The 19,229-nt window shown below is 39.5% G+C and overlaps 1 protein-coding gene across 2 annotated transcripts; it reads left to right on the forward strand.

Annotated features, from left to right (window-relative positions):
- Positions 1-7,765: 7,765 nt before the first annotated feature.
- LOC148818745 (uncharacterized) lies at positions 7,766-11,338 on the forward strand. Of its 2 annotated transcripts, XM_088936998.1 has the most exons (4): positions 7,766-8,284; positions 8,860-9,017; positions 10,521-10,943; positions 11,214-11,338. In XM_088936998.1, exons 1-3 carry the CDS (start codon positions 8,044-8,046, stop codon positions 10,899-10,901), a joined length of 780 nt encoding a protein of 259 aa, XP_088793124.1. In that variant the 5' UTR covers positions 7,766-8,043; the 3' UTR covers positions 10,902-10,943; positions 11,214-11,338. The 2 variants fall into 2 exon arrangements, with proteins under 2 accessions (XP_088793124.1, XP_088793123.1); XM_088936997.1 differs by lacking the exon at positions 11,214-11,338 and having other exon boundaries at positions 10,521-11,001.
- The last annotated feature ends 7,891 nt before the right edge of the window (positions 11,339-19,229 follow it).

Below are 19,229 nucleotides of genomic sequence, written 5' to 3' on the forward strand. Positions count from 1 at the left end.
TACTGCTCTGCTCAATAAAAGGGGCCTTTGTTTGGGAGCATTAAACCATATTAGATACTAAATATACCTTATTAGATACTAAACACAGGCAGTAGGAATTTGGAAAAGTAAATTGTTGTCCTGGATGGCTGACTTTCAGCACAATAAAATTCATATTATCACAGAAGGCTTATATTATTGTAAGACAAACTAGAGAGAAATCACTGTCATATTTCTCTTACATGGGTGTTTGTACATTAACTGATCAGTTGATAAAGTAATTCTTGGAGCTTCTGTGTTGTTGTGGTATGAAATAACAAGCCTGTGGAAATGTACAGAGCACGTTAGTCTGAGTATCATGACAGCTTTCATGGCATCTGCTGCCCTCATGCGTGAAACACTGGCGCCTTTCATTAATGTAACTTTCCAGCTCCCTTCTTGAATTTCCTTTAAGGGTGCTTCAGGAGAAACTGTTTCATAGGTTAATCCCCTATTTTAAAGGCCACCTCCCTCTAACTGTCTTAGAAGTCCTCGTTTTCTGTGTGTGCAAATCCCAGTTAAACCAAATTCATTCAAATGTAATGGCCTTAATGGAGAAATTGCTGTTGGGTCTTCAAAATGAGTGAAATACATTACTTCTCTTTCAGTTTGAGGCAACTGACATTACATCAGTTCCTTTGCCTTGATTGTTATTTAAGCCACACTATGGATTAAAGGCTGCTATGTGACACACGGAGCTCAGAATACCTCAAAGTCTGATTAATGTCAGCCTGGACAGTCCTTATTGTTTTCCTAATGCCTCCTTCAATTATCCATATGGAGGTAATTTGTACTTGTAGTTCCTCAGTTATGTCGTCAACATTCAGGCTGCTTTTTTAAAAAAAAAACTGTAACCCTGATTAGTTGGATCAGCTGGAATTAGAGAATCCAGTGACAGTCTAAACACAACATAAAAGGATTTGCCTTTAGACATTGCTGGAGAAATCCGAGAATTTACCTGGAAATATCAGGAGCAGAGATGGGCCTTCGGTTCTACCACACACAGACTGTTTATTTAAGTTCTTTCAGACCTGCCATAGAAACCTAAAGCTATTTCTGCTTTTTTCTTACACCAGAGGTTAAAACATGCTCTCTGCTGTTGCCACAAACGTGTCCCCAGAATACTGTTTCTCAGTCCTTTTGCTTTTGATTAAGAAAACGGGAGTAGAAGCTGGATACCGAGGATAACACTTTTTTACTTTGTGTCATTGTGTGAAAAAGGAAAATAGTTTTAATATTAATACGTCATTTTCAAATCAGGCATCATTTCCAGATTTTTAATTTCTCTGACAATCTCTGGGAAAATGCGTTTTCATCAGCTGTGATGTGGTGAATGATAAAACAAAAGAACATAAGGCAGGGCACAAGAGAAAGGGGTTTGGCCATCTCGCTTGTTGGTCAGTTTAGTAGCTACGTTAAACTAAAATTTGATCAGCTATTTCTTAAAAGTGTTGAGCTTGGGCACCAACCACTCAGCCAGGAAACCTGTTCCACTCGCCCACAGCTCTGCATGTAAAAAGTGTTCCCATTATTTCCCTGTCTAAATTCCACACCTTTGCCATATAACAAGCATTCAGCTATTTCCATTGCTTTCCTACCTTGTCTTAATCAGGACATAGAAGAATCGATATAAACACCCAAATCCCTTTCGTGTACAGCTTCCTGCAACTCTGAATCTACCATGTGATATTTATAATGTGCGTTCTTACCGCAGTATAGTTTACCTTGCATGCAATCGATGTTAAATATTACTTTTCAGTGTGCTTACTCACTCAATGACTTTGTCTACAGTAAGTCTCTTTGTAATTCCCTTTCTGCTATTTCTGTGCTAGCCTCCCCCAATTTCTGTATCATCTGCAAATTTAACTAGCTTGCTTACTATATCAGATTCTGAATTGCTTACGTAGATGGTGAGGTACAGTACTTCTGGCCTAAAATGTATCTCTGCGTCACACCACTGCTTACTTACATCTGCCAATCAAAAGTTGTGGCCTTAAGATAATGCACTTCTTCCTTTTTAATAATCAGTTCTTGATCTGCTTGTATATAGTACTTTAAATTCCTATGGCGTTTAATTTTAGGATTAATCTTTTATTAAGAACCTGATCAGAATATTTCTGCTAAACAAAATCTATAAAAACTGTATCATGCCACATTTTGTAGTTCGAGCAAAGTCTAATTCTAGCAATTTAGTTCAACAAGACCTTCTTTTTCCAAATTTTCTAAAATGTCATTGGTTTCTAAGGGTTTTCTAATTTTTCTCTTTCATTTCTAAAACCATACTTTTAACAAAAGTCATTCTGATCAGTAGATTGTTTCCTGGTTTTGTCCGGTCCCCCTTTGTATATAAATTGGCGTTACATCTGCAATTCTCCAATCTGTCAGTACTGCTCCCGTTCCAAGTGGGAGTTGAAATATCCTAGCTGGCTCTCCCATGTCTTTGAGCCAGACTGTGAAAATGCCATTAGGATCTGGTGATTTACTGGTTTTTAGACACCCTTTTCCCCTATGTCGAGTGTATTAAAATCACCCAAAACCTACTGAGTATGTTTTATTACATGGGTCATGTTACTGACATCTTCAATTGTAAAAACCTTATTACCATATTAAAATATTCATTGAGTTTATTAACTATACCCTTATTGTCCTCTGCCATTAATTCACTTTCATCTCAGCCACTATTTACTCTTGCTTTCACAGTTCTTTTTTTATATAAAACATGGTTTATTTATAACTATTAGAACTGATAGAACTTCGTATAACTATTTAGGACATATTTTTTAGGCTTTGACTTCATTAATCTAGCTTAGAAGTGAATGTATGAATAGGTGACTTTTTTAATTACTACATACAGTACATAGTCCTAAAAGATGATACTCTGATACTTTTTAATATTAGGTACACCAACATGTCATGCAGCTAACATTAAAAATGTGTTAGTTTAAATTATCTTATATAGCATATGGTTAAAAAGTGCACCTAATTTTATGATATGTGATGACATTAAAGTTTTACCTGATGTAATCCTTTAATCAATATGAAACCATAGTTTTATTTGTTTGTATTTCTACTTAGTAAAAACCTTGTTTCACGTTATAGTTTTAATAAATCGTATTACATTTGATTAATCGTATTATTTTTGTTAAATCGTATTACACTTCCACATATAATTTCTTAACTTTGTATAAGATAAATTACTTTCGAACTTAGTATTTGTTCATAATGTGACAATTTCTAGTATTCAGGTGCATCAGAGTTTTTTATGCTAAGAAATCCTTTTTCTATTTTAACAGCTGTAGCTGAAAACAGACACAAAGGGCATTGCATTTAATGCTGTTATTTTATAACACTTAACCAAATAAATGATTGAACTGCAGTAGTTTGACTGATACAGTACATGAAATGAGTCAGATACATAGTTGAGGCAGTGATACATACAGATGTCTGTCCTGAACAAACAGATCAAAGTCCGGTCATGCTGACAGTATATGGTGACAGGAGTGACAGTAGTGTTTTGTCAGTGCAGTCTGAACCTATTAGCATCTCAGGTGTGTTGTTAGGTGAGGTGTTTGTAACACATTCGCACACCTGTGCAATATTCTTAACTGCCACTCAGGAAAGGTAAAACTGAAAGAGTTATCTTGTATCCTTCATCACTGCTGCTCCACCTTCTTTGTAAAAGAAACTGTTCTGTAAATTAGCCTGTCGTGCCAGCATTCACAGAAGGTGAACATGGCACAAAACACCCCCCTAGCCCACTGTCATCCCTTTACTTTTCCTCTAGGAGGAAGAGCAGCGATTCTCTTCTCCCACACAGCTCACAGTGTCTTTACATGATGGATTATACGTGATCCCAGGGAAAGTCTTAGCCAGCTGGGAATCACACTTCATTTTCCTGCATCTGCCTGCAAACGCCCTTCTTATCAGTGGCACCATCGACGGGAGAGTGGTTAGAGACACTGGTTTATTGTCTTACAGTCATGTGACAGTGTTGCTTAGGGTTGTGCTTTTACTGATGCTAAAGCATGGCACCCACCTTGAGTCCAGTTGAACAATTCATAAAGGTTGGGACTGAAGATGTGGGATTAAATGAGTTTCCTGTGATTTCTGTTTCATTCTTTTCTACGTCTGTCTATTTCCTAACCTCTTCGTCCAGTTCAGAGTCACAGAGGAGTCAATCCCAGCAAGCAATGGGCGCAAGGCAGGGTACACCTTGGAATGGATGCCAGTCCATCACAGGGCACACACTCACTGGAGGGCCATTTTTCCCAGAAGCCAATTAAAATACCAGCATGTCTTTGGACTATGAAGCTCCCGGAGGACACCCATGAGAACATGAAGAGAACATACAGACTCCACACAGACAGCCAGAACCGAACCCAGGGCCCCAGTGCAACGAGACTGCAATGCTAACCAGTGCACCACCATAGCTACACCTTTCTACAATCGTTGTGCACACGTTCAAGTGTTCTGTTGTTAGTCCGCAAAAAAGTAATCAGTTTTTGCAGATTTCCTGAAAAGACCCCAGACAGGAGCCTAATTAAAAGTCTGGCATTTATTTAGAAAACAACTATGTCTGCACCTTCATTTTAATACAGCAATGTCTACTTACAGATTTTGAATTTTGAAGTGCTCTTTTGACATGATTCTTCGTTTGATTTTCTTGCATACTGTAGTTATCTTTTGTTTTTATTCTGGGGAAGCAAACTTTTCTTTAGGAAAACAAAATAACGTGAATGAATGGATTTGTTGAATGATATTGATTGAGAATGACACTTCTTATGCCTGTTATTGTGCAATGTGAGAAGGAAGTTGTGTTATAGAAGACCATATGGGTGTGTTGATGACTGTTGACTACAGATATACAGTATAGCATGTGCCTACATTTACTTTGACAAGTTGTTTTCAGATATGAACTCTCATTTAAGCTGAATATCTCACCAAATTGCTCCTTCTTAACTTTTCATCTCCAGCCTTAATAATTCAAGAAGTTGCTCTCTTAGTGGTAATTAAATAACACACATCTTTGATGTCTGCATCAACCATCACATTAAAACAGTTTCCTTGTTGTACCTAAGGTTTGTATACTTAATTTGGGTTTATGATTATTCTGGGTAGTCTGAAAAAAAATATCTTGTTTTAGAATAGGTTTATTTAAGGACCGGACTGGTCCATTTCTAACAGGGTGCTTGGCATAACTACAAAGAGGGGGAGTTTGATGGTTAAAATCTGGTGTCCTGAACCACATTGTTTACAGTGGTAGTGACAATGTCAAAGCACAAGCTGTTTAACAAGCTCACTTCAAGTCAGGATTTTCCATCAGTTTGCATAATAAAATTCAAAAAAATTCAATGAAAGTACAAAACTTTTAATCACAATTAAAACTGTTAAATAAACTCACTTTTGAATAATTTCATTTGATTAGAAAATTACAGTGTCCCTAAAATGTTTAATTTAAACACAGGTACTTAGTAACATTTTGAGAGTGCATACAGTACATAGATGGTAATTTTCTGCTTTCAGAAAGCTAGTGATTATTTTAAACCATTTATAGAACAGAGAAAAAGTTGCAAAATCAAGGTGATTACATTTTTCTTCAGTCGAATAAAAACCATCTTTATGTGGTTTGTTGATACATGAACATATTGGGAGTAATCAGGAAATGGAGTGTCATTTAGTTTCACAGCTAATAAAAAGTCATTTTAAACTGTGTTAATTGGCCTTTTAAAGGCTGGGGCAGGTGAGTGAATGAAGGTAAATCAGCCCAACAAAATGGAGGTAATTTAATTACCTTTCCTTAACGTGGATGACTTAAAATATAAGCCATGAAATTCCGTTCCACAGTCTCCAGTTGAACAGAATCTTCATTGTGAAAGTGATCTGTTTTCAAAGGCCGAGAATCCCTGACCCAGATCCATTGTGAGTGAACTCCTGTAACAGAAAAAAATCTAAACAAGTCAGACTGGCTTGAACCCAGTTGTACTCCAGGAGAAAAACATGGATGTTTTCTTTTTTGAAAGTGCAGATCAGAGAGTGAAACAATACTTAAGAGCAGAGAGTATTTTCAACATCCGAAAAAAATTGCATCATAAGATAACGCGTGATCATGAAGTTAAACCACAGTATAGTCTTTGCTCTCATCAGCATTGTACTGTAGGTTGAGCTCTTCTTGGTAATTGTAATTGTTAGTAGTAGTAGTAAGAAATATATGAAGTGGCTAAATTTACTTTGTTAACAAAAATATTTTTCGAATTTGGTTTAAAAATGATGTGATTTTAACGAATAAAATATAGCTTTGAAATATGTGCACGTCTTTATAAAAAGAAAACAAAAGTAGACTTCATCTGAAAAATTCTGCAGTTCAGCATGTAATTTCATTTTAAGATGTTTGTTGTTTAATTAGTGAGCCTAGATTCTTTTGTAAACAATGATTGCTTGTTTTTTCAACTCATTAAAGAGATAGAATCTGCTGTGTTAAGATAGGATTGCAGGGCTGCTTACACAGAGTTGTTTTTCTCTTGAAGACATTGCCGTTGCTTTCTTTTTTATTTTCTTTGCTGTCATACTCTGATTGTATCATGCTTAGTAAGTAATGTTAAGTCATTTCAGTTTTAAATTAAAATATTAGTTTGCAATCCTTGTTGTTAATAAGTGTTAGTTTAGTTTCCACCTCATAGTGAGTCAGTAGTGCTTTCATCTGCTAGGTGTATTGAAGGCTAATTTCTCATGTATAAAATTTCATCTGTATAATAAAAGTGACTTTTATAGGTAATTGTGATTGCACCCCTGTAGTTATTGTTAGTGATTAATATTGTGTTTTAAGTTTTCCTGCACAGCTTTCTGTGACCTGTATACTTGTTTTTGTTTGAGTTTGGTTTGCTATTAGTAAAATGGAATTCGTAAAAATATTTACTTTAACAACATTATAGTGTCTTTAACACTCCCAGCAAGTGAAGACTCTGTAAAAAAATAGCATTTCTCCAAACATGTTTTAAAACACTCAGAAAAAAACAGTTTGAAAATCAAGATTTGAAAATAAATATTAATTTTTTTATTTATCAGCATGAATACCATGAGCATGTGGTATTTTTGTGTTGAATGTTAAAATAATGGAGAATATTTTCCAGCAAAAGTCCAACTGTGTTTTGGAACTGAATTTTACACATCAAATGTTATATTTGATATTTTTTTCAAAATGGTGTAAAGTTCACTGAGGCCTGAGTGTTACTCGGGTCAATTAGAGTGATGCATTAGAGTGAATATTTGCTCAGAAACTCAATCTAAGGTCCCTGATCGGATTCACACTTTTCAGTTGATTGAAGAGTTTCTTTGAAGAAGTTTTTTTCTCCTTCTTAAGACGGAGACTCTTGAGAGCCATGTGACCAGAGGAGGAGGTCCCTGGATTGCGGATTACAGGTAAGGAGCACTGTAGTTCACACCTGGCTCAGGTGCAGGTACCTCCTGCAGAAGTGAGGCCATCTTCCCTCAGAAAGGAAATTATTGCTATTTATTGAGGGGAAACATACCAGCTCATGATTTTGATCAATGCTTTTTTAAGGATTACTAGTCTTTTATTTTCTTAAAAAAGCTTCAGTTTTACTTTTTTTTTACTTTTTCACTAAGGTTTAGTGTTCTTTTTCACTGGGAATCCTTCAGATTTTTGGAATGGCTCCGTCTGCTTCTTTCTAAAGCTTTGCCATTGTTATGGTATTTTCTTTATTCTCTGATTTTCTGATTCAGTTTAGATCCTTCATTTCAGTTTGAAATGATACCCGAAGAGACACTTTTGCACATATGTGGCTTGATTCGATGATGTGCCTGTATTTTATTTCATCCGACGCAGATCAGTTTCTGTTTCAGGGTCTAATCCGCATTTACAATTTGAGTGCATATATTCAGGCTTCATAGTATTAGTGCCTGCCTGGGAGCAGTGGGCACTGTTTTCTTTGTCTTCATTTCCTTTTCTCTGTAACCTCCGGGACAGCCCTGTGAAGACTGGACTTGCACCGAGTCTGGACAGGCAGGATGTTCAGCCCAGGACAGCTCATGTCTGCTCTGTCACCTGGGCTTTTTCCTTCATCTTCAGCGCATCTCTACCCAGCATTCCCAGCAAGGCTGGGCTCCGCACAGCTGCCCAGCCTTCTTGTGCCAGGTTCCCTGATCAGCTACGAAATCCTCCAGAGTTACCTGCAACCGGAGCCCTGCAAGCAGGCTCTTCTTCTGGCTACTCAGGCAGCAGGCTTGGTTGGCATCTCGGAGTACACAGGTAAGACAATACTGCAGGCCAGATGTCCCACGCAGCTTTAAATGACTACAGGCACTCCTGATGGTTGACTGAACTGGCTGAAGATTCCAGTGTGCATTTTAAAACTTTTCCTGTGTATACGTGACTCTGTCAGGTCATTAACTACAGCAAGATATTGAATTGGATTTATTTGTAAGCACAGTGCAATGTACAATTTACATAAACAATATTCTGCATAATTTGAACAATTATGTAGTATAAAAATCAGAGGGTCGCGTTTCATTTAAACAGAAGACAGCCAACATTGGGTAGCAAATGGTAATAAAAGGATGAGCAAGGAAAAGCTGTGAGAAACTACTCAAATGTCAATAGAATTTATATTATAAAGTAATGAAAACACTTGAAAATGGATTAAACAATGTACAGTATGTATATCACACTGTATCCACACGTGTATTCCTCTGACACGGTGTGCAGTAGATGCCTTATTGTCAGCACAGCTTTCCGAAGTTAGAGAACAGGAGCTCGCGAAACGGGCTGGCGAAAGCGGCATCTCCTGGCCTGATGGCTGGTGCCGGCTGTGCCTGAATCCCCAGACGAGAGCCGGCCGGTGAAGCAGAGACGTGCGCGCGCGAATTACAGCAGCTGGCAGCTGGAGGAGCTGGAGAAGGCCTTCGAGAGGACTCACTACCCCGACGTCTTCATGAGAGAGGCCCTGGCGCTCAGGCTGGACCTCATCGAAGCCCGGGTGCAGGTGAGCGGGGAGAATTGGGCAGGAGGGGCGGCTGGACTCCACCCGTCCGCGGTCTGACCACTTCATCCGGTTCAGGGTCGCTGGGGAGCCGCAGCCTGTCCAGGCAAGAATCGGGGCGCAAGGTGGGGTACACCCTGGGCAGGATGCCTGTTTGGCTAGGCTTCCCCTCCGACCCTGCACTAGTATGGATGGAATAAGAAAAATTATTAGTATTATAAAATAATTTTTATTTGGATTATCTGTATTTGTGGTTTAGAACTACAGATGGACATAACGTGTGTGTTTATCAATATTGTGCATGCATGCATACACAGGCTTCCAACTAACTCCTAAAGTAATCCTGATGTAAAGTATTAAATTACCTATTCCAGCCTGAAACCAGTTTTCATACAGTACAGTTTGATAAATCCTTTGCTACTAAAGTGATAATTGGAACCTGTAGCATTTTTACATTCTTAATTTATCACTATGTTGTAGTATATACATGCTGGTACATATTTGTCCTATCATATAGTGCCTTTCTAGACAGGTAATCATTTGCCCAGAACTTAGTTAACTAAGGTTAACGAAGGTGAACTTTATGATTGCTTTGATCACTGAGTCTGGAACCCCTATATCTCAGCCAAATCTTCTTTGCTCTGCAGCTGGAAATGTAGACACTGGCCAACTGTTACACATTGTATTTAAATTCTTAGAGACACGTCTGTAGCCACCAATAGCTTTAACAACACCAATAATAAGCAATAATTGCTTTCATCAGGTGACCTTGTCGTCCTCAGAGGGATGAAGGAAATGTAACCGATTTCTGCTTTTACCTGAAATATATTTCCTTTGACCTAGACTTGTAATTTTAAATACCCTCATTTAAGAGAAAACCAGCAGCTCTTACTGACAGAGCTTAAAGTGCTTCTCCAACTTGATCCCCATCAATTATAGGCTAATCAAGAGGGTGTCCAATATTAGGACAATCCCACTGTGCCTGACAAGCTGTTCTATGGCTAATAGTCTTCGCATTGCAAAACTGCAAAACTTAGAGGTTCCCCAAGCAGACCCAACAAAACTGCCCTGACTAGTGAAAATCACCCTTATTTCTGCATAATGTGTCATATAAATTCCTTAAACATTGTTCTGCCTGTGGCTGGAAGGTTGCCGGTTCGAATCCCGCGGCCGGCAAAGGAATCCTACTCCATTGGGCCCCTGAGCAAGGCCCTTCACCCCAACTGCTCCAGGGGTGCTATATAAATAAATGGCTGACCCTGCGCTCTGACCCCCAGCTTCTCTCCCTGTCTGTGTGTCTCATGGAGAGCAAGCTGGGGTATGTGAAAGGACAAATTCCTAATGCAAGAAATTGCAAGAAATTGCATATGGCCAATAAAGTGATCTTATGTTGCGCATGTTAAATCACATCTTGAAAGATGCCCCCTGTGGCCAGAGGCCGGGCTGTAACTCAGTGCTGCGGTTCTGCCTGACTGTGGCACCGCTGTGAGGCTCTTGCTTGTTCAGGTTTGGTTTCAGAACCGCAGAGCCAAGATGCGGCGGCAGATGAAGCTGCGGGGGAAGAGCACGGAGACGTCGGCCGCTGGGGACGGGGGCGGGGGCCCCCCGCGGGACGCCGAGAGCTCGGACGGTGAGCGCTGGGAGGGGAGGCACGAGGGGGGCGCCAGCCACCCCCGGCCTGCAGCGCAAGCCCCCTCCCAGACCGCACCGCAGGGGGCGCCGGAGGGGCCGGACAGCCCCAGCGCTGAGGACTTGCGCTCCTGCAGCATCGCCAAGCTGCGGGCAAAGGCCAAAGAGCACGAGGCTGAGATCCAGAGCTCGGCTGCCCGGCCCCTGGCCGAACTGGAGCCCGAAGAGGCCTCTGGGGCGGGCAGCGACGGCGACTGACGCAAGGCTCTTCGGCGAGACAGACCCCACTCCCCGCAGCAGGTGAGTATGAAGAGCTGCCACGTGGCCCCAGTGAGACCTCCAGGAAGAGTAAGGAAGATTGCTGCTGTGCTGTATGTGCTTGTTATCATCCAGCGCACTAACGGACGTCATGGAGGTCAGTGTCCCTCCATTGCAAGTAAGAAACAAGAATCAGAGACTGTTCTTTCTGTGTATGGTACTGACTGTTCATTTTAAAACACACTTGTTATAATTGCTGTACTGTACCGTCTGTTCTTGAATATCACTTGAAGTAACTGATGTAACTTCTAGGTACACGGAGCAGCTGAACAATATAATTCTTTTGCTAGCCTTTCAACCACGAAATATAAGGAGAAGAAAGTCTGCGAAAGAAAGGAAGCCATTTGGCCCATCCTGTTGCTGGAGCTGGGGCTTATATGCACCTCTACATCTGTTTTAAATCACTTTCGTGTGTACAGTAGGAGGCGTTCTGTCTTGTCTGGATGTACATACTATTTTTGTAACTTAAATTGTCTACTTTATATTGTTTGTTTATACTCTTTTTGTGTGCCTTTGTGGCGGATTGATTTGTCTGAAGTGCATATTTGTATTGTTTATTGATAAATCCATTTTCTAGTTTGAGTACATTTTACGGTAAATGAATGTTCTCCATTCTGTCAGATATTGCCTAAAAATATTTTTGTGTAACTCTTTTGAAATAAATGATATGCTTTTTTTATACGACAGGCTTTAATATTAATCAATCTGTGAATGTAACATGGAAAAGTGCCTTATTTTGTGCATGAAACACTTTTGGCAGAACTCAGGGGATCTCTTATCTGACATTCTTGTTACTCAACTTTGTTCAGTGATAATTAATTGAAAAAAATCCAGGAATAACATTGCTTGTTTTGAAAGTAAATTTTCCCATGTCTTGGGTTCAGTAAAGACAATATTTTATACTTGTCTGTTCCAGGGTACTCAGTTTGCTCAATATAGTATGTTGTATCTCTTTTCCTACAAAGCTTCATCTGGCTCTTTAAAATTATTTTCTCCTACAAAAATTGCTCAGCTCCAAATCACAGCTTCAAAATCCTTCAGAACCCCTGTTTCTGTTTTTTATCTGTTCTAACAGTTAACTGTCGTCTGTCTTAAAAATAAATCACATTTATGGAAAAGCTGACTGATTGTAGGGTTGACATTAGGACACAAGTAAATAAAAGTAAACATTATACTGTTAGTCAGTTTTTTTGTCTTTTCTTCTACATCTTTTTATGTTTTGAGTATTATGAAGATATATTTTTTGATATAGAAAAATCTTTCCTTGAGAAGCAATGATTTTACATTTAATTGTTTTGTTAATTCCTGATTGCGCATAATAACCCAGGAGTCAACTCTGGGGTAATTCTGCCATTATCTTAAAATGTCTACTGGAAATTAAGAAGAACATTAAACCCTTATTTCTGCCTCACAGCGCTGGGGCCCTGGGTTCAATTACAGATTTGGCGTGCTGTCTGTGTGGAGTCTGTAAGTTCTCCCTGTGTTTGTGTGGGTTTCCTCCCACAGTCCAGACACACTGTCTTCTGGGAAAACTGGGTCTGGTGTAAGTGTGTCTGTCTGCCCTGTAATCGACTGGTGTCCTGTCCAGGGTGTACTGTACCGTGCTTTGTACTCGCTGTTTGCTGGAATAAGCTTTGGTTCCCCTTGACCCTGAGTATTATGAAGTGGTTAGAAAATGGGGCGGATGGATTAGACCCTTACTCATCTTTAGTACTGTTTTTAAATCTGCAGTACTGTGTGTTGCACATAAATCATTCATGTCATAGATTTAATCATTTTAACAATACTTTACACTTCATGCCTAAGGACTCCAAAGCACCTTACATGTAGGATTTGAATCCACTTTATTAACAGCAGCATTGCCTACAGTGCACAGTCGCATGAGATTGCCAGACGATTTACAGGGTAACTTTTCGTAGCCCAGATTGTTGAATCCTGGAGCGGAATTAAGCCAGAACATTGAGGTTTGCACCTCTATTTATTCAAACAGTGCTATGGGATTAATTATCACGTATTCAGGAAACAGTTTAACTCATTGTCCAAATACGCCTCCTACAGCACAGTGTGTGCCATTCATGTTCTAGTCCAGTTCAGGGGCAAGGGGAGCTGGAGTCTATCCTGGCAAGCAGTAGGCGCAAGGCAGGATTCACCCTGGATGGGATGCCAGTCTGTGGCAGGGGACACACAGGGACAAACACACACTCACAACAGGGCCGATTTTCCCAGAAGTCAATTGACCTAGCAGTATCTCTTGGGACTGTGGAAGAAAACATGCAAGAGAAGCTGACATGAATGTGTGGAGAACATGCAAACTCCACACAGATAGACCTCCAGGAATTGAACCTGGGACCTAGCGCTGCAAGGCATCAAGGATAACCACTGCTCTATCGAGCTGCCCACTGAGGCTTTCATCTGAAAATTCTGGAGAGAGGGAAGAAGGCCACCTACCGGTAATCCAACACCACTTACAAGAGAAATCTGCTTTTACTTAGAAACCCTTCTTCTATGACTAACCAGGTCCAGCCCTGCTTGGCCTCTGAGATCTGACAAGACTGGGCTACAAGATGGCGCTGCTGCCTGTATGCTATTTTAAAATAAATACTCATGTTATAGGGGTCTACAGTATACTGTATACTTCTGACAGCATGATTGGTTATGGAAAATGATCAGGTTCCAGATTTACTAAAAACCCTCTACTTATAGATCCTTAGGACTGGCATCAGAGATCACATTATCAGCTCTCTTGTTGTCTTTGTTGTTTGTTGTTTGTTGTTGTTGTTGTCAGGAATATGGCTATACTCCATGTCCAGTAAGTGTGTACGGCTAAATTTTTGTACATTTTTGTTAACATGTTTGCAGAGCTGTCTTTATGATAGTGCTATAATGTATTCTATTTATAGTTATCCATTATCTAACATAATAACTGTGATGTTGTCTTCTTGTAATGTTTTTACTACCAGGGTACAAGAGACAAACCGTATGATGCACATTAGCTTTGTCAGGGATGAAAAAAGCATTCCAAGGTATATTAGAAACATAACCTGTGTTTGAAATGAAATATTCCGCTTCAAATATTAGAAGTGAACAAATATAAAAGGTGAAATACCTTAATGTGAATATGGAAAAAAACGACACAATTATGTTTAAGGGGTTAAGAGCTGTTGGTTAACAGGAAAAGGGATCTCGTTGGCTGCGTGTTGCACTGGCATCCTGTTTCAGACAGTGTTTGCCAGGACCGCAGGATGGAAGCAAGCTGCCACAGGCACTCTTGTCTGCACAAAGATGTAGAGCCTTCGCAATAACACATTGGTTCTTTCTTGTATGGCAGCCAGCGGGAAACTGTTCTGTTTCACACAGTTTTCTTTCAACTAATCACAGGTATATTTTATTCTTCCTGCTTCAATCTGTCACAATGAGCTCTCATAAAACACCCTCTGCATTAGACGTTTTCATGAATTAGCAAGTGACACCTTCCCCCTCTGTTTAAAGCCACAACAAGCACTGGTTTAGGAAACTCCTGGAAGGCCTCCACTGCCACCTACAGGCTATTAGACGTTCTCATACTGCATGTGGGCTACAAGGGTTATTTAACACGGCTATTCACAATTCTGTATTAAAGGAAAATCAATAGCTACTGTAAAATCCATCAAATTTCTCTGTATCAATTAAAACATTTGGTAATTTTTGGAGTTTAGATCATTAATCTGTATAATAATAATAAAATATACCATTTTGGGCCTCATTTGGAAATACAATGAGTTCCCTAGCACATTTGAGCGGATTCAGCGCCCACTACAATTCCAAACTCAATAGACAAATGAATAAAGGAAAATTGGGAAGCTACTTGCCTGGATGTTTGAGATAGTTAAGGCCAGCCATAAATAAATACTGCAGACACAGCACTCTTGGGTGCATGCAAACTGAGAGAGCTTAATGCAGAGGGCCAAGTAATTCTTTCCAGATGTAGCGTTTTGAATGGGATAGGGCATCGGTGAAGCAACAAGCCTTTTCTGGGCTTAAGTGTTTTTTTCCTTCCTATTACACAAAACAGCAGTTTCATGTCAGATACATTCTATTCTTCTGAATCAGGGCATTTCCTGTGTGGATTAATGGATTGAAGGCTATGGTTTGAGTTGCTTCTAAACATGGGCCTTGTTTCAAAGCCAGGGCCTCTCTGGGAAGTAATATTTTACTGTCACATGAGCACGCCGGGCAAGCAGGAAGAAAGGATTTTATGACTGACCCTTTGGGTGACTTGACTGATCCTTCTATATAACTCAATTAACACTTCGATTAGCACTTCTACTATGAACAGACTCACAGGAAGACCTTGATTATTGCTCCACAGATCTAATTTTGAAGCACTTTATGGCTGTTTTTTCTTCATTGCATGGTTACAGAAATAGTACAGATGTTGTTACAAACATCTTTATACATGAAATCTTTTTTTCTCTGTGTAATTGTTATTAAACACAGCTACAGTAAGTGATTGTTCCCTATATGAAGCTATCATATTAATGTAATGATAGTGTAATAAAGGCAGAGTGAGATGTTTGTATGTGTATACTGTATGTATTGTTGTATGACTAGGACTATTGTTTGTTTTAAACACATATTCAATTTGTGTTGAGTGTTATTTGTTTGCTGCAGTTTTTGTAGTGATGCCAAAACCTTCCACCCTTTTGGAGGTGCTGTACAATAATGTTATATCAATACATGTAAAAAAGAAATATATCATGTACTCCGGTTGTTTGAATTGCTTCATAATGAACTTTTTGTTTTGAAAATAATTCAAAAACAGATGCTAATTACCAACATCAGGAGAGCAGGGGAACATCTGATACAATACTGATTCTGAAGAATAACTCATGTGTATTTAAAATTCAACAGAAATATTATATCACAAGGAATAATATTTAGGATTTATGATAGGATTGGAATGGATTTTGTATTTGAAAGGATTTCTTCTTATTATTAATATTAGATTTTTTTTCTTACAAGAAAGTCAAAGTGGTTTGGGTCCCATGTTGCATTCAAGTCAGATGAATATCAATATGATAAGTAATTAATATCTTGATTGCCCCTATACCCTATACGTGAGAGATTAATACCCTATTTGTTCATTTTCATCTTGAACAGTTTTGAAATCTTTCAAGTTGCACCTCTGTCAGTTCACTGGTTCCCTAGAACGAAGCAGCCAGAGCTGAGAAAACACATTGGTGGTTATAAGGCAATTGGTATTTGCAGGACTAAGGACATCAGATATTCACTGTGTGCTCACTAGAATGACACATTGTTTGGCCAAATGGTTTTTTAAACAGCAGGAGTCAGTATTACGGGCCACAAGTTGATACTAAAAATGGTGGATAGACAGCAGTCTTGGTTTGCACAGAAACTCCATTTCCACTTATGAGGTCCTGGTTATGTAGTAATTGTACCTTTAATTTTCTGAGACAACTGCCTTTGAGCAGGAACAGGTTCCATAATGAGGAAAGACAACTGTCTTTTTGTCATGTTTTCTTAAGTGATGATGCCCAATATGCAATTAGTATCATACTCTGTATATTTGTGTTTGTGTTATTTATTAAATAACTAGATGTCTCCAAATCTTCTTGAAATATTTGACAAAGTTTTCATAGGATCAGTAGGATCTGTTGTTTGTCTATATAACAAACAATTCATAATCTCCACAATGTTCTATCATTATGTGTTTTATGGTACAATAATTCAGCTACATTGTTTTTTTAACTTCATAATTAGGCCTGGAGTATCTTTGTAGTTTAAAAGAGAAAAGTTTGTAATTTAACTTTGCTTTTAAATCTTGTTCAGTAAAGCTTCTTTAGACGGAAGAAAAATACATTCTCCATGCAAAACAAATTGGAGAATATTTTCCTCATTAAAGTGGTATGGCAGTCATTTAATTTCACACTTGGATTAAACTGGATTAAATTTTCTATTAATTTAGGTTATTGAAAAAATTCATTTAGTTTAGCATACCTAACAGTTTAATAGAAATAACCACCTGATGAAATATGATGTAGTACACTATATACAGTATATTAAGAAGAAAAAGAAGTGTAGCAAACTTTTGTGCATTTACTACATTGGAAAATATTGCATTGTTGAGAACTATGAATGTTAATACTTAAATTAAAACTGATAAACAAAGTTATAATCATGACAAAAATGATTAAAGCTGAAAAAGAAGAAACATGTTCTGTGATGAATTATGTCTTACGTTTTTTAAAAAAGTAATGAATTCAGTGGTTTGACAATACTACTGTAAATGGCTGTTACCTGTAATTTAAAATTGTTTTGCTGCATTTAAATGTTTGCTTAGTTTTTGCTAGATACTGTAGATCAATTGATAATTTGACTGTATAAGAAATATGACGTGTATAAGTACAGTATTTTAGAAAACATACTGTACTGCATTAAGCTAGTGTGCTTTGTGATTCAGAGAGTCCTACAATGCCAATAGTATATTAATGAGCAAATTCACCATGTGTACAGCGTGGGCTTGGAATTTTCAGCTTCTGGGATTTCAAAGACCTACTGGTCCATCTTTCAGTTTTGGAAATCCTGTACGGTGATTTCCTCTAACTCTCCATAGGCTCTAAGGAGACTTGAAAAATATGTGCTGTCTAGTTCTGGGAGGTATGAAAAACTGGTTGCAGGGGGAAAAGTGTCCTAGTACCATTAAAATTGCTGCATAGCATAGTCGGCTACAAAGTTTAAAGTATCCTGCCCTTGGGGGTCATATAATATATGTTCGGTTCAGTGTTGACTGTAGAAGCTGAGCGAAGGGATGAACTTCTGTGGGAGCTTCAGGACAATGAAACCCCACTGGACTTGACCTGTTTTGGCCAGTCGGTGCCACACTGACCCTACCCAAGTCCAGATGTCCCCACCATGTCCATTAGTTAGAGGGACCTGAAGTCCAACCTGGCTCTGGCTCCTCATCTGGCCTGTCCAACACTTGCGAGCTGTCTCTCATTGAGTCATTGTGCTGCCTAAAGGAAGCCAACCTGTCCCAGTGCAGCACCTCCACCCGGCCATAGCACCTGACCATGTGTCTGATTTCCTCCTCTGCCTTGGCCCTCTTGTAAAAATGGGTCATGCGTTGTCAGTGCCGTTGGTGTGATGGACTGGGTTAGTTTGGGTGCGGTCTTCCGTCATCTTGTCAGCCTCTGTGGTGGTCTTGAAAGCAAGCCTCCATCACACTCTCTGTGTTGCCATCTTGCTGCCCTGCTGCACGCTTCAGGTTGCTGTCATCTGGTTCATGGCAATGGTCAGGGGCCTCTTGCTGTCATCCAGGGCTTCATAGTTCCTCCCTGTGTTGCTCTTGAGCAGTCGCAATGATACCTAGGTAATGTGTCACCTAGATCCAACATGAGCCCATGCTGAGGCCCAGGATGCACAGGTGCACAAGCCAGGACTGGTGAGGAAGCTGGAGTGGGCCCAAGCAGACCAGACGTTTTCACTGTATCTGGACCTCACAGAAGGTGGCCAGTCCTGTGACTGTGGCCATCCTGCACCAGGTGGAGCACGAGTCCATGTTTTTAACAGAATGCCAGAATTGAGACGGTCAATCAGGGGTCTAGGAGACTGACATGGTGACCCCCGCTATGGAACACTCCATCATTAGCAGAGCCCCCCAGAGACCATGCCCACCAGTGGTAGTACAGAATTGCTCAGTGGGTCAAGAAGGGAGGAGCACCGATGACACTGTCCTGCTGCTGTTCTCTAGCAGCTCTCGTGGTGCAGTCTTTGATGGCTCAGCTCTGGCACAGAAGATGTGTGAGTTACGAGTGTCTGCTGCCAGTGGCGGAGGTGGCTCTGCTAACATTTTGAATACGTTGTAGGTATTCAAAATAGCTATTATGCCTTAAGTGATGCATGGCTGGCGTCAAAGTTGAAATGTGGAAATAACACTACAAATATTGTATATTAAACATACTGTGTATTAAGTGACTGGCTTTCATATACTGTCAATAAGTTATATTAACTGAATGTTATTATGTTAAAGTGGCGAAAGAACACTTCCAATTATGAAGGATGATGTAGTTACAGTGCCCCCTAGGAAAGTGCATAGTTTCATTTTTGTCCTAGAGAAACCTTTTCCTCGCCACCCGTCAGACTGTTTATAAATATTTACAACTCGAAAAATCTGGGGGCAGCAATGCAATGTGCATGACCTTTTAATACAGAAAAGAGCTCACAAATAGCATGGTAGTGCTAAAGGAAACATTCCACGCGCTGCAGTTT

This window comes from Atractosteus spatula, chromosome 18 (assembly GCF_055471065.1).
Source record: "Atractosteus spatula isolate fAtrSpa1 chromosome 18, fAtrSpa1.hap1, whole genome shotgun sequence".
In the NCBI taxonomy this organism is placed as follows: Eukaryota; Metazoa; Chordata; class Actinopteri; order Semionotiformes; family Lepisosteidae; genus Atractosteus; species Atractosteus spatula.

Excerpts from the sequence above, each read along its gene's own strand:
- LOC148818745 (XM_088936998.1), top strand. The coding sequence starts at position 8,044 with ATGTTCAGCCCAGGACAGCTCATGTCTGCTCTGTCACCTGGGCTTTTT. Across the intron at positions 8,285-8,859 it reads TGGCATCTCGGAGTACACAG|ACGAGAGCCGGCCGGTGAAG; the intron begins GTAAGACAATAC and ends CTGAATCCCCAG. Across the intron at positions 9,018-10,520 it reads TCATCGAAGCCCGGGTGCAG|GTTTGGTTTCAGAACCGCAG; the intron begins GTGAGCGGGGAG and ends TTGCTTGTTCAG.